This window comes from Hydra vulgaris, chromosome 05 (genome assembly GCF_038396675.1).
Source record: "Hydra vulgaris chromosome 05, alternate assembly HydraT2T_AEP".
NCBI lineage: Eukaryota > Metazoa > Cnidaria > Hydrozoa > Anthoathecata > Hydridae > Hydra > Hydra vulgaris.
Genome location: NC_088924.1, coordinates 20088018 through 20100798, shown reverse-complemented (window position 1 = coordinate 20100798; position 12781 = coordinate 20088018). Strand labels below are relative to the sequence as shown.

Below are 12781 nucleotides of genomic sequence, written 5' to 3'. Positions count from 1 at the left end.
AGATTATACTTATAACTTGAATTGTGTGTCACAAACACTTACACCTTTTACTTGTAAAGAGAGCTTTGATATCTAAATCTGTGATGCTTTGATGCACAACAAGTATAGTTAATGGTAGCAAACTTGACGAAGTCTTATAGCGGCGTAAAAAATTCGATTTTGTTACACTTGTTACACTTACCATCTGTAATAATTTAATTTTGCAGCATATTAAACAAGACATAACGTTCTACAACATGCTATAGTGTTGCGTTTGTAAATAGCTGTTTTATGCGTAATCACTTAATAGTTATGTCTGATAATTGATGTAAGATTAATAAGAATTTAAGAAATTAGCAAATATGCATTCACAAAACAAACGGATATCTAAACCGCATATTTATAAAAAAACTTTTAACACCACAAAACTGACTTAATAAATTATTAGATGAGCTTATATATCATACCATATTTATTTATGAATCTATAAGCTTATAAAGTTATAATTGTGGTTGAGGAATACATCACAAACAACAACGTTTACGAAAACATGTTACAACTTTAAAGACAAGAGTGACGAAAAGTATTTTATTATTGGATTTACATATAATGTTACGGGGCTAACTTTTTACTTTTAATTTTGAATTTTTTACTTTTAATTTTTAATTTTTTACTTTTAATTTTTAATTTTTATTATTTTAATTTTTCCTTAAGATCAGCCAGGTTTTATGAGATCCATATCTGACGGTGCTTGTCTAAGAGATTGTGTGGCTGCACTCAAGCAGTTTTTTGCAAGGAGTTTTTAATACCTTAGAAACCAGTAAATTTTGGTAATCAAACTATCTCACGCCCTGCGGTAATTATGTTACATAAAATATATATTTATATAACAAGATTAATATAACAAGATTTATTTAGCAATTAACACCTGGCGGTGTTAATTGCTAAATAAATATTGTATGTAACATAATTAGCACAATTCTTTGCAGTTTATTTTACGATTTTTTCAGTCTATTTATCATTCCTTTTTATAGAAAGTTCCAATATTTTAAATAGTGCAAATTTAGTGATAATTTTATAACAATAATTTTTTTTACGTTCATTTATCCTTTATCAGTAACATCACCATTAATCACAACATCATACATGACTTTCTTTGCAGACTTAAATATCATTTTATGAATTTCTCCAAAATTTTGTCCAATTAGATGGGTAAAATGCAACTTATGAACTCTATTATCTGTTGTTTTTTTTCTTATGGCTTTCTGTTGCTGCTAAATTCAAGCTGCTCAAAAAACAAAGATATCCGTAGTACGTCTCTACGACGTCTTATGGATATCACTAGTTTGTAGGACGTCCATAAAATATCCAGTGGATGTTCAATGTTCACTGGAAGTCTAGAAGTTCTTGAAGCTTTTAGTTTACTTTAACAATGTTGTACATAGTTATTTTTTTCGAAGCTCGCGTGAATTAATCATTCAAAAAAACTAGTTTAGAAGCAAATCTGCGTCAACTCTGAAAACCATTTTTAAATGCACAGATTATGGTGCTTATCTAACTTAAGCTTTAAAAGTAGCAACTTACTTGTCTGAGGTGAGGATTTTTCAGGTGACACAGCAGTTCACTCTTCTTTTAAAATCTTTTTTTGTGCAAACTTTATTAGTTCATTATCTGCATCAAGAATCTCTTTTAGTTACTGCTTTTGCTGACGTTCAAATATATATATATATATATATATATATATATATATATATATATATATATATATATATATATGTATGTATATATATATATATATATATACATATTATATATATATATATATATATATATATATATATATATATATTTATATATGTATATATATATATACATATTATATATATATATATATATATATATATATATATATATATATATATATATATATATATATATATATATACATATATATGTATATATATATATATATGTATTTATTTTTTTATTTATTTTTTCCCATATAAATTTATTAAAGTCGTAAACCATATTATAAATACAAATAGCAGGAGCAAGAAAAAGACATAATTGGTCTTATCACCAAGCTAAAAAAAAGAAAAAAAAAAGTAAATTCTACAAAGAAATGTTACTATAAAACATGCAAGCAAATACGCATAATCCTGAAGCTTTCCTTTAACACCCGCATTTACCTTGAAACATGTGAATAGTTCTTATAAACCATAATTTTTTTTATATAATTTTTTTATAAAAAAAAAAAGAATGGAAGCAATAACAAGTGGCACAATCTTTTTCTAAGATCGTCAAGCCAATAGTGACACACCTCTAATTGTTGGGTAAGTTTACAGTAGCAATCATTAAAACTTTAGAAAAAGCTCAGCGCTACGTCGTTCATCAGTAGTTTTTGCTTCAATTTGTTCTTAAACTCATTAAGGGTTAAGTTTAATAGTTAACATTATTTCATCAAAAGGTTAAGTTTATTAGTTTACATTTTTTCCATAATTTTGGCCCTCTAGTAGAAATTAAAAATTCAGTCGCCGCAAAATAACTTTTGGGTTGAATATAATTGTTATTTGAAAATCTGGTTAGATATCTATTCTGATTTATTTTGAATAGTGGGTAAAATATTTTAGGAGAGTTATTTTTATTAATTTTGAACATAAATATCAAAATTTGATAGATATTTAATTGATAAACATTCATTATATTTGAATTAACAAATAATGATTGGGAGTGTGTATAACGGCCCACATTTTAAATGATTCTGATTGTATGCTTTTGTTTATTAAATAGTTTATTTTATTTTTATTTGTTCTGCACAAAGCAATGTTTGCATAATTAAGATCGCAATTAATGAACCAGAAATATAAAAGCTTTAAGCAAGTTAGATTTAAAAAAGGCTTAGCTCTGCCTAGCAGACCTATGTTCCTTGAGATTGTATTTTCGAGATATTGTATGTGATCTCTTCATGTCACATTTTCATAAAAAAGCCGAAAAATTTTAAAGTGGTTTCTCTTTTTATGCCCTAATTGACAATACAAAGTTTTGGAAGTATTAATGGAATTTTCTCTGGGTCATGAAAAAAAAGTATATTTTGTTTTGGTTACATTTAGAGATAATTTGTTTGCATTAAACCATTCAGTAAGATTTAAAAGCTCTTTGTTTATTGACTTAAACAGAATATTTATATCATTATGTGCATAAAATAGATTTGTGTCATCTGCAAATAAAATTGTATCTAGTTCACTACAAGCTTTGTTTAAATCATTGAGAAAAATGAGAAATAGGGGTGGTCCTAATATAGATCCATGTGGAACCCCACATGTTATGTTCATATTGGTCGTTTTATCTTCATTATAAGAAATGTATTGTTTTCTATTCGACAAATAGCTTTTAAACCACGCAATATTTATATGTTTAATACCATAGTTTTCTAATTTTGTTAATAAAATGTAATGATCGACAGTGTAACAACAGATATTGAGTAACAATATATCTATATATTTTTCCCGCAAACTTTGGGAAGTCAGACGAGAAAACTTTGGTTAAAAATTCATGCTGAAAAATATTTAATAAACTTATATACAGGGTTTTGCAAAGTTATAAGTGGACGTTTGTAAAGTTATAAGTGCACGTTTGCAAAGTTACAAGTGCACGTTTGCAAAGTTATAAGTGCATTTGTAAAATTAATTTTAACGCTTATATTTTAAATATCAATGGAAAGAAAAGAACGGAAAACAATTACAGAAAAAACTAAAAATACAATTATTTCAATGAGAAATTGTGAAAAATATTCAATCAAAGTAATATCCAACGCTTGTAATTTAACTCGAAATGCTGTTATTCGTGTTATAAAAATAGTGATAATATACCCTTCACGTCATCTACAGTAACGTATATTTTGTGCTATCATAACTGGTTCTACCAGAATGCTTCGCATATATAAAAGAAAAATAAGATCTAGAGCTTACTAAGACTATACCAATCAATCAATTAAAGCAAGCCTGTATTAATATTGAACGTGGAGCTATGAGTCAACAATTTGCTGAAGAACAACTTAGAATCAGCTGTTCCAGCATTAAGAGAGCTCTTTGAAGACGACGCCTTACTATCACAAAGGAACATGCAAGATATACAGCTGTCTTCACGCCTGAAGAAGAATTGTCATTTTGTGATCACTTGAATAAAGTTTCAACTTTTGGCTACCCACTGACGTCATTTGATCTTCGAATTATTGTAAAATTCTATCCAGATCGATTAGCGAGTGATCTTCAATGTTTCAATGAAAATCTCCCAGGTGTTGAATGGGTAAAAGCCTTTATTAGAAATCACCATCAGCTATCCGAGAGATTTGCACAACAGGGGCTGCTTGAACCCAACCTTAATCCCCCAAAAAAGGGGCGACCGAAATCTACCCAAATATTTTTTTATCTACAATCATCATTACTAATTAATAAATTCATGAATTAGCAACAACAAGTTTTTTTTACATTGACATAAATATGAGAGAGAGCCACAAACATCAAACATGTATCAAATTCGGGTCCAAGTAGCCCTGTATGACGGTATGTGTAGTGTATGAACTGCACATTCTAACATCTCGTGCAATATCTGTCCGCTTTCTCTATGCTATCTTTCTTACTCGACTTTTTCTGGTTTTCACTTTAACTTTCTTCGTCCTTCCTAAACTCACTGACTCTTGGTCAGCAAAGCGGGTGATAATGCTCTTTAGTGAGCTAAACTTGTCTTTGCTTGCCCGGGTATGTGGCCTCTATGTGGCAATTAGCCGGAGGAAGATAAACCGCAATACCCAAATTTTAGAACAACATGATAAAAACGTTTCGATCTTTTTTATTTCCCGTAAATTAAAGAAATTAAATTTGACACGAAAAATATTAACAATCATTACTTTAGGAAGAAACACCATGGAAAGAATAAATCAGAGCTCAATTTTTGCGGCAGAAGTTGCTAAAATTGCTGATTCAAATTTGGTTTTTTTAGATGAAACCCGATTCAATAAATATACAGTGCGCTCATGTGGCTATTCTCCAAAAGATACAAAAGCATATTTGACAGTTCCTGCAAATAAAGGACAGAATGTTAGCCTCATGTGCTTAATTTCCAATTTAGGAGTTGAATGTTTCCAATACAAATGCGGCGCATACAATACACAATCATTTATTGATTTCATCAACAACAAATTAGCACCATTCTTTGCAGTAAATCCAAATAAAATTCTTTTAATAGATGATGAAAAATTTCATAAAGCAGCTACAGTACTTCAATTACAAAGAGAGAAAAATATCACTCACAAATTTTTAGTACCATGTTCCCCTGAATTGAACCCAATCAAAGAGTTCTATTCAATGTTAAAATCCAATTTCAAATCCACAAGAAATGCTAATCTAACTCTAGAATATATTTTATCACCTGATAATAATTATATTCAACAGTGCAATGCCTTTTGTATAAATATTTTATATAAAGATGGTTGGAAAAGGCATTAAGGAAAGAAGAATTTATTTAACTAAAATATTTGAAATGATTTGTTTCTTTTTTTTAATAATGTATATTTTTGCATGCCTTTTTAAAAAGTTATGATTAAATAATGTATACTATTTTTTAAAACTTACGGAAACTATCTAATCTAGAAAAGTTATTGATATATAACAATATGCTAAATTAGGTAAAAATGTAAAAAATTTTCACTAATTAATCACTTTTTTTTTTTACAAACAAAAACAAAAACACTAATTGATTGTTATGCTGTAATTTAATTTAATATTTTGCGCAATATTTTTTGTTTTTTAAAGCTAAAAAAAATAAATTCCAAAAAAATGTATATGCACTTATATCTTTGCAAGCGTACACTTATAACTTCGCACTTATAACTTTGCAAACATTCACTTATAACTTTGCAAAACCCTGTAATGAGTAAGGGGTACTAAACTACTTTTATAAAAAGTTAAATGAAAATGTTCAAACAAAAAGAAACTTAATTTATTTCCTTCTCTAAAACATCTTTATTTATTATAAAGCAACTGTAAAAAACTAATTTAAAACAATTTTAAATCTTTTTAAAAAGCTAGAAAAAAAAACAATAAAAAACCCCCTAACACTACTCAATATTCCATTGTTTTTTTTTCAAACAACAAAGTAAAGCCGCAGGAACATATTTGTTCCTGTAGATTATAAATTGCATTAGCGCAAAAACCAAAGATTTTTCGTCTGACTTTCCAAAGTTCACGGGAAAAAAAAGTAAGACGAAATATCGTCCAATAAATCCCACTAATGCTTTTGAAGTTGAACTAGGCAAACCTTTAAAAAAAATACTCTAATTTAACGAGTCAACTTCATTCTATCGGGCTGAAACACGAGAAAAAGTTTTTAAAGTACCAAAAAAAGGTTAACAAAAGAAGTAAATCTATTGTAATTTCCGATAAACCCATACTATTTGAAAAAAGCCAGTAAAAAAAATCCATTAAAGATAATTTGAGTGAGATAGCTAAGGAGACAAACAGTTAAAAATGGCGCTCTGGTACTGTTTTAATATATAGTGATTCGGTTCTCATAGAAAAAAATAAATGAAAAAAAATTCAAAAAAGTCAGGAAAAGGTAAAGTAAGAACATTCAAAGGAGCAACTATTAAAGGTATGCACTTTAATTTAATTCCACTTTTGAAGAAAGAGCTATCTAAGCTAATCCTCCATATAGGAACAATCAATTGTGTCGATGGTTCATCGGAAACTATGATGAGAAAACTTAAAGACCTTGTCGAACGTATATCAATTTTGAATCCATCCTGTTTGGTCATTTTGTCTACGCCGACTTTTCGTTTTGATAACGCCAAAGCCCAGCTGACTTCTAAATATTCAATAATTAAGTTTAAAGAATCACGTTTTAATATTATTGATAATTCTAACATCTCAAAGTAACATCTTGGTCAACAGAGTCTCCAGCTAAACACGCGAGGTTTGGGTACGTTAGCTATGAATTTTATTACTTATTTGATATTGCCCCCCCCCCCCCCCTCACTGTAAATTTATGATCTCCAAATAACATTACTTAACCCCAATGAAGAAATTAGTCATTGGTCTGATTTAGATAAATTAAGGGCTAAATATCTTTACAATGTTAGTCTAGCTTTTATCAATATTAGTTCTATCCGTAATAAGTTTACAAATATAACTAATTTTATTAATAAAACTGTTGATGTGCTTATTATGGGTGAAACTAAAATAGATGACTCTTTCCCTATCAGTCAGTTTTTATATACAGGTTACAAAACTCCTTATCGCCTTGATATATCCCATCAAAGTGGAGGACTTCTTGTATATATTAATGAAAACATTACCACAAAAAGATAAAATGGTGTAGTCATATCCACTGACAAAGTCAGTAGATATGACTACGCCATTTAATAAAAAAAAATATGACTACGCCATTTAATCAAAAAAATTTAATTCAAATTTTATCATTTAAAATTAAACTAAGAATGCGGAAATGGCTAATTATAGTTATTTATAAACTTTACTTCGTTAAAATTCTTTAAACTTCGTTATTTCTTCGTTAATCTTAGAGGGATTCTTGAATTTTACTTAGCAATCATATAATGATTATATAACTATCGGAGATTTTAATTTACAATCTCATTATAAAATAATAAAGGAGTTTCTCTGCCTTTATCAATGTAGTAATTTAATTAAAGCACCAACTTGTTTTAAATTGGTTGTAAAACCCACGTGAATAGATCTCATCCTAACAAATAAAAAGACGTGTTTCCAACACTCTAAGACTTTACATATCTAACACTGTAACACTGTAAGATCTGTACGGGTATTAGTGACCTTCACGATCTTATTTTTACAATGCTTAGGGCTACCTTCTGCAACTTAGCTCCAAAAAAATTAATTTACAGGTTTTTTAAAAACTTTTCAAGTGTTATATTTTCTGAAACAATAAAAAATAAATTGAGGTTTTTTAATGACATTAGTGAGTGTAATCTTTTGCAACTACTTAAATCTATATGCTCCATTGAAAACTAAAATTTTAAGAGGTAACGATAAGCTATTTATGACTAAGAATTTTAGAAAACCAATTATGCTTCGTTCAAAATTAAAAAAAAAAAATTATTGAAAGATCAGACATTTCTTTGTCTCTTTTTAGGAAACAAAGAAACTACGTGGTGAACTTGAATAAAAAAGCAAAGAAAACGTATTTTAGTGAGACAACTTTATTCAAGTCTAAAACTACATCTCTGTGGAAGATATGCAAGTCTTTTCTTTCTAATCAATCTTGTAAATCGATCGTATTACGTTGGTTGAACATGGGGAAACTATTTGGATAATTTTCAAACTTCAAACATTTTGAACTTATATTTCACAAGCGTTGCATCGTCTCCTAAAAATAGTGAGATGAGCTAATGTCCTTCTCCTTGCAACGTACATGTGTCTATTTATTATAAGATATGCAAACTATCCCATTATTATAAACATTAAAAGCAAATCCAAATTGTATCCTCAAAAATTTAAGATTCATCAAATTACTTCCAATGAAATAACAAAAATTATTTGAATAGTAAAAAGATTGCAGTGGATTCTAACGCTTATGTTAAAAAATTATGTCATGGATTTTAGAGAAAGCCCACTTCTTGTATAAATAGTTGCATATCCTAAGGCGAATTTCCGTTCTTCTTAAAAACGGCCGATGTCATACCATGTTTAAAAAAAACGACCCTACTGATAAGTGTACTTCCACCCAATAAGTATTCTGCCAGTTCTCTCAAAAGTGATTGAAATCGTTATTTACGAGCAAATGCTAGTTTTTATAGAACCAAGCCTTAACAAATTGCTGTGTGGGTTTTGGAGAAGGTATAGTGCACAGAACACACTTTTTAATTTAGTTAATAAGTGGCAAGAATGCTTGGATAAAGTCTATGTAGAAAAACGAATAGTAAATGATTTTTTCTCTCACGAATAAGGAGCTTCTTATCGGTAAAACAAGCTACTGTTTTATTCAATGCTTTTATACTGTCAAATTTTTTAATATTGTCCTTTAATTTGAATGTTTTGTTCAAAGCATAATAATAACCTAATTAATAAATTCATCAAAAAGGACTGCGCATTGTATTTAAAAGATTTGATCTCCCATTAGAAGAAATTCAAAAAATAGAAAATAACCAAAGTATCCACCTTAGACATTTAAAGTTTTTGATAACTGAAGTTTTTAAATCTATTAATGGTTTAAATCTAGAATTTATGTTAGATTTTTTTATCAAAAAATCCCTACCGTTAAGTCTTCGCTGTAGAAAAAATTAGTACTCCCACCCATAGTCTTTAAACATAGGTTTATAAAAAGTAAATTATATAGAGCAACTTCGCTATGGAATTCCCTCGACAATGAAACTATGTCAATAAATTGTCTAAAAATGTTCAAAAAAAGTATTTTAAAATGGTATGGAAAATAAGCAAAAAATGTTTTTAAAAGTTACGTTCTAAATGTATTTTAAATGTCTTTTAAACGTCTTCTAAACATTCCTACTTAAAGAACGTTTAAAATACGTTTAAAAGACATTTAGAACGTAATTTTGAAAAACAAATGTCCGTTTGGATTGATAAATCCAAAAGAAGTATATCAACTTAAATTTTTTAATGCTTTGTTAGATCTAGCAGTTGTATTGTTAGCTCCTAAATTCAAGCAAATGGAAGGCCACTTTGGTCTCTATGGATTTCTGCACAATATAAAAATTAAGTTCAGATTTACCAAAATGATTTGATAAAATGTTGTGAGCAGGGATGCGGAGTCCCAAAAAGGACTCCGGGTTTGAAAGTCAAAAAAAGATTACTTCATCCTAGTTTTTGGTATCCAAGAGTTCTAAAAATATAAATAAGCTTATGGATTACTATTAGGAAAAAAATTAAGACTTTTCGGTTATAGAAACAATTTTTATGCAACGTATTGCAAACACTTTCCAACATTGTTCCAGATGTTCCAACAGTGTTTAGTCTTCTCTTGATGTTTTGCGTTTTATTTATGATCATGGATTGAATGCTGCTTTCCAAATATCGCTATAACTCTTCGTATGGCTTTAATGATTCCAATCACTGTTGGATCGGCTGAATTTCTTTAAGTTAAAATTAATCAAAATCTAACCAGCAGGCAATTGTTTTTAAAGTTACGTTTTAAATGTATTTTAAATGTCTTTTAAACGTTTTCTTAACATTCTTACTTAAATAACGTTTAAAATACGTTTAAAAGACATTAAGAACGTAACTTTAAAAAAAAAATGCCCGTAGGGTATTTAAAAACGACCATGAAGCAAGAGCACCGTAAAAGTATCTATCAAACAAGATATCATACAACCTTTGCATTAATCACATTTAATTTTAGGCTTTGATGTCTCATGGAGGCTCATCCCTCACTAAATTTTTAGTGAGGGATGAGCCTCCACCCAACAACCCTACTTAATGTACTTTTTTTTTTTTTTGATGCGTCTTTTTGGGCTTGGCTTGTAGCTTAATGTTTTTTTTTTTTTATTTAAGCAACCATGTTCACTTTGTTTAAGGCCTCACAAAAAGTTGTTAAACTTATAGCCAACTAATTTTAATTAATATTGTTTGTTTTGATTTATAATTATGACTAAATTTTTTTTCAAAAAATCATAAAAGTATGAACAAAAACCATTTTTCAAGAAATAACCGAATAAAGTTTGTTTTTGTCCTAAAAATGTTTTGTTCCGATAAGATATGAGTTAAATATGGGTTAAAATTCTACTTTAAATCCTTCCTTGCTTTTTCAATTTAAGTAAACTTAAACGATTGCATAAGGAAGGAAGGATTGGTGAGTAGAACTTGAACCCACTGGTGTATAGATTTTTGATATGTACGTGTCAATAACATTTTTTTTATATAAAAAATATATTTTTTAATAAAAAAAATTATAAGAGATCCGAATTTAGGCATATACAGGCTGTGCAATGGTACAGAGATGTGCCATGGTACACGGATCTGCAAAAAAGTAATGCTTTTATAAACCTATAAAAAAAGTAATGCTTTTATAAACTTTTATAAAAAAAAGCCACCTGTTTAATTGATGACATGACTATAGTAAATGATAGATCATGTCCAAACAAAAGATTTGGATACTTTTATCATTTCTAAATATTTTCTATGATAATTCATAAAAAAAAAGAAGATTATTCTTAAAAAAAATGATTATTTATAAATAAAAATGATTATTCAAAAATAAAAAAGATTATTCATAAGTAAAAATGATTATTCATATATAAGACTTTTAGGTTTGAGGAACAATCATTTTTTGAGCCCGGAGTCCTTAGGTAAAATGGCGGCAAGGACTCCGGGACTACAGGACTCCGGGCTTAAAAACAATAAGTTTTAAGTCATTAAATCTCATGATTTTTTTCTTATAGCAGATCATAAGTCAACAAACATGTTTAGAGCTTCTGGACACTACTGACTTGGAAAAAGTAGAGTTATAAAGCCGGAGTCCTTTTGGGACTCCGCATTCGTGGTTGTGAGGGTTTAAATATCACTCTTACAGATAAATCCGATTCAGATATTTATCCAAATATTTATGCAACGTTTTGCAAACACTTTCCAACATTGTTCCAGATGTTCCAACAATGTTTGGATAAATTTTATTTATGAATAATCATTTTTATTCATAAATAAAAATGATTATTCATAAATAAAAATGGTTATTCAAAAAAAAAACGATTATTCATAAAAAAAAAAGATTATTCATAAGTAAAAATGATTATTTATAAATAAAAATGATTAATCAAAAGAAAATTCAATAACAATTTTAAAAAGAAAAAAACACAACAAATAAACAATAATTAATTTTATTTGTTATCTTTACTTAAAACAAGTAATGATTGCTTGTGTCAATGATATAGAGTAGTAATCTAGGAGCTATAGAAATCTAGAGGCTACGATTCCTTTGAAGGCATACATAGTTAAGTAGCATTTTATCGAATTCATTGACATAAAAGGTGGAGTCTTTGGTATGCAGTGTTAAATTACCCATTAAGCCAGACTAGGCCGTGTCCTGGGACTCTAAAAGGTAGGTGTTAAACAAAAAAAGAGCCCCAAAAATTGGATATTAAAATTACATTTCTTTAATTTTTATAATATTTAAATGTTATTTATTATTGTGAACTATTCAATAATGTAAACAATGCGATTCAAACATTTATATTTATTATTATTCTTCTTCATTATTGTATTTAAAAATACATGAAATGTTTCTGCACACGGTTATACTGCATATAATCTTGCTATTTTAGTAGATTTAACTCCAGATATTGCTCACTTACCAACGGAGTATAGTTTATCGATACGTTTAACCTAAGCCAATTAAACAATTTTTCATATTTTTATTTATGAAAACTGATGTCAGTGCTCTCATTTTGAAACAGGTTTTAAAGTTTTTAGGTAAGGTTCTTGACTTAAATTTTAATAATTGTAGAGTTCAGTCTTACGATAATGCCACACGTATGTCCGGATTACACGTAGGGATGCATGCGATAAAGTTTTATCTCAATAACATGCTATATATATGTATTTTGTTTAACGCATTTATTAAACTTAGTTTGTATATGATTTTTTCAAATTTAACACATCGCTGGGATGTAGTAAAACAAAAGTAGAAAGAAAAAAAGAACTTCAATCATTATCAAAAATGCGTTAAAAGCAATATGATGCCACCGAGCCAGTTCTCAATTCTTTTAATGCAACTTTGATAGCATTAAATAAAATTGCAGAAGATCCCTCTCAAAAAGTTT

At 28.3% G+C, this 12781-nt stretch overlaps 1 protein-coding gene across 1 annotated transcript; it reads left to right on the top strand.

The window, feature by feature from the left end:
- The first annotated feature begins 4901 nt into the window (after nt 1-4901).
- Nucleotides 4902-5483, top strand: LOC136080240 (uncharacterized). The gene has a single exon (XM_065796855.1). It carries the CDS (start codon nt 4902-4904, stop codon nt 5481-5483), a length of 582 nt encoding a protein of 193 aa, XP_065652927.1.
- Nucleotides 5484-12781: the final 7298 nt, after the last annotated feature.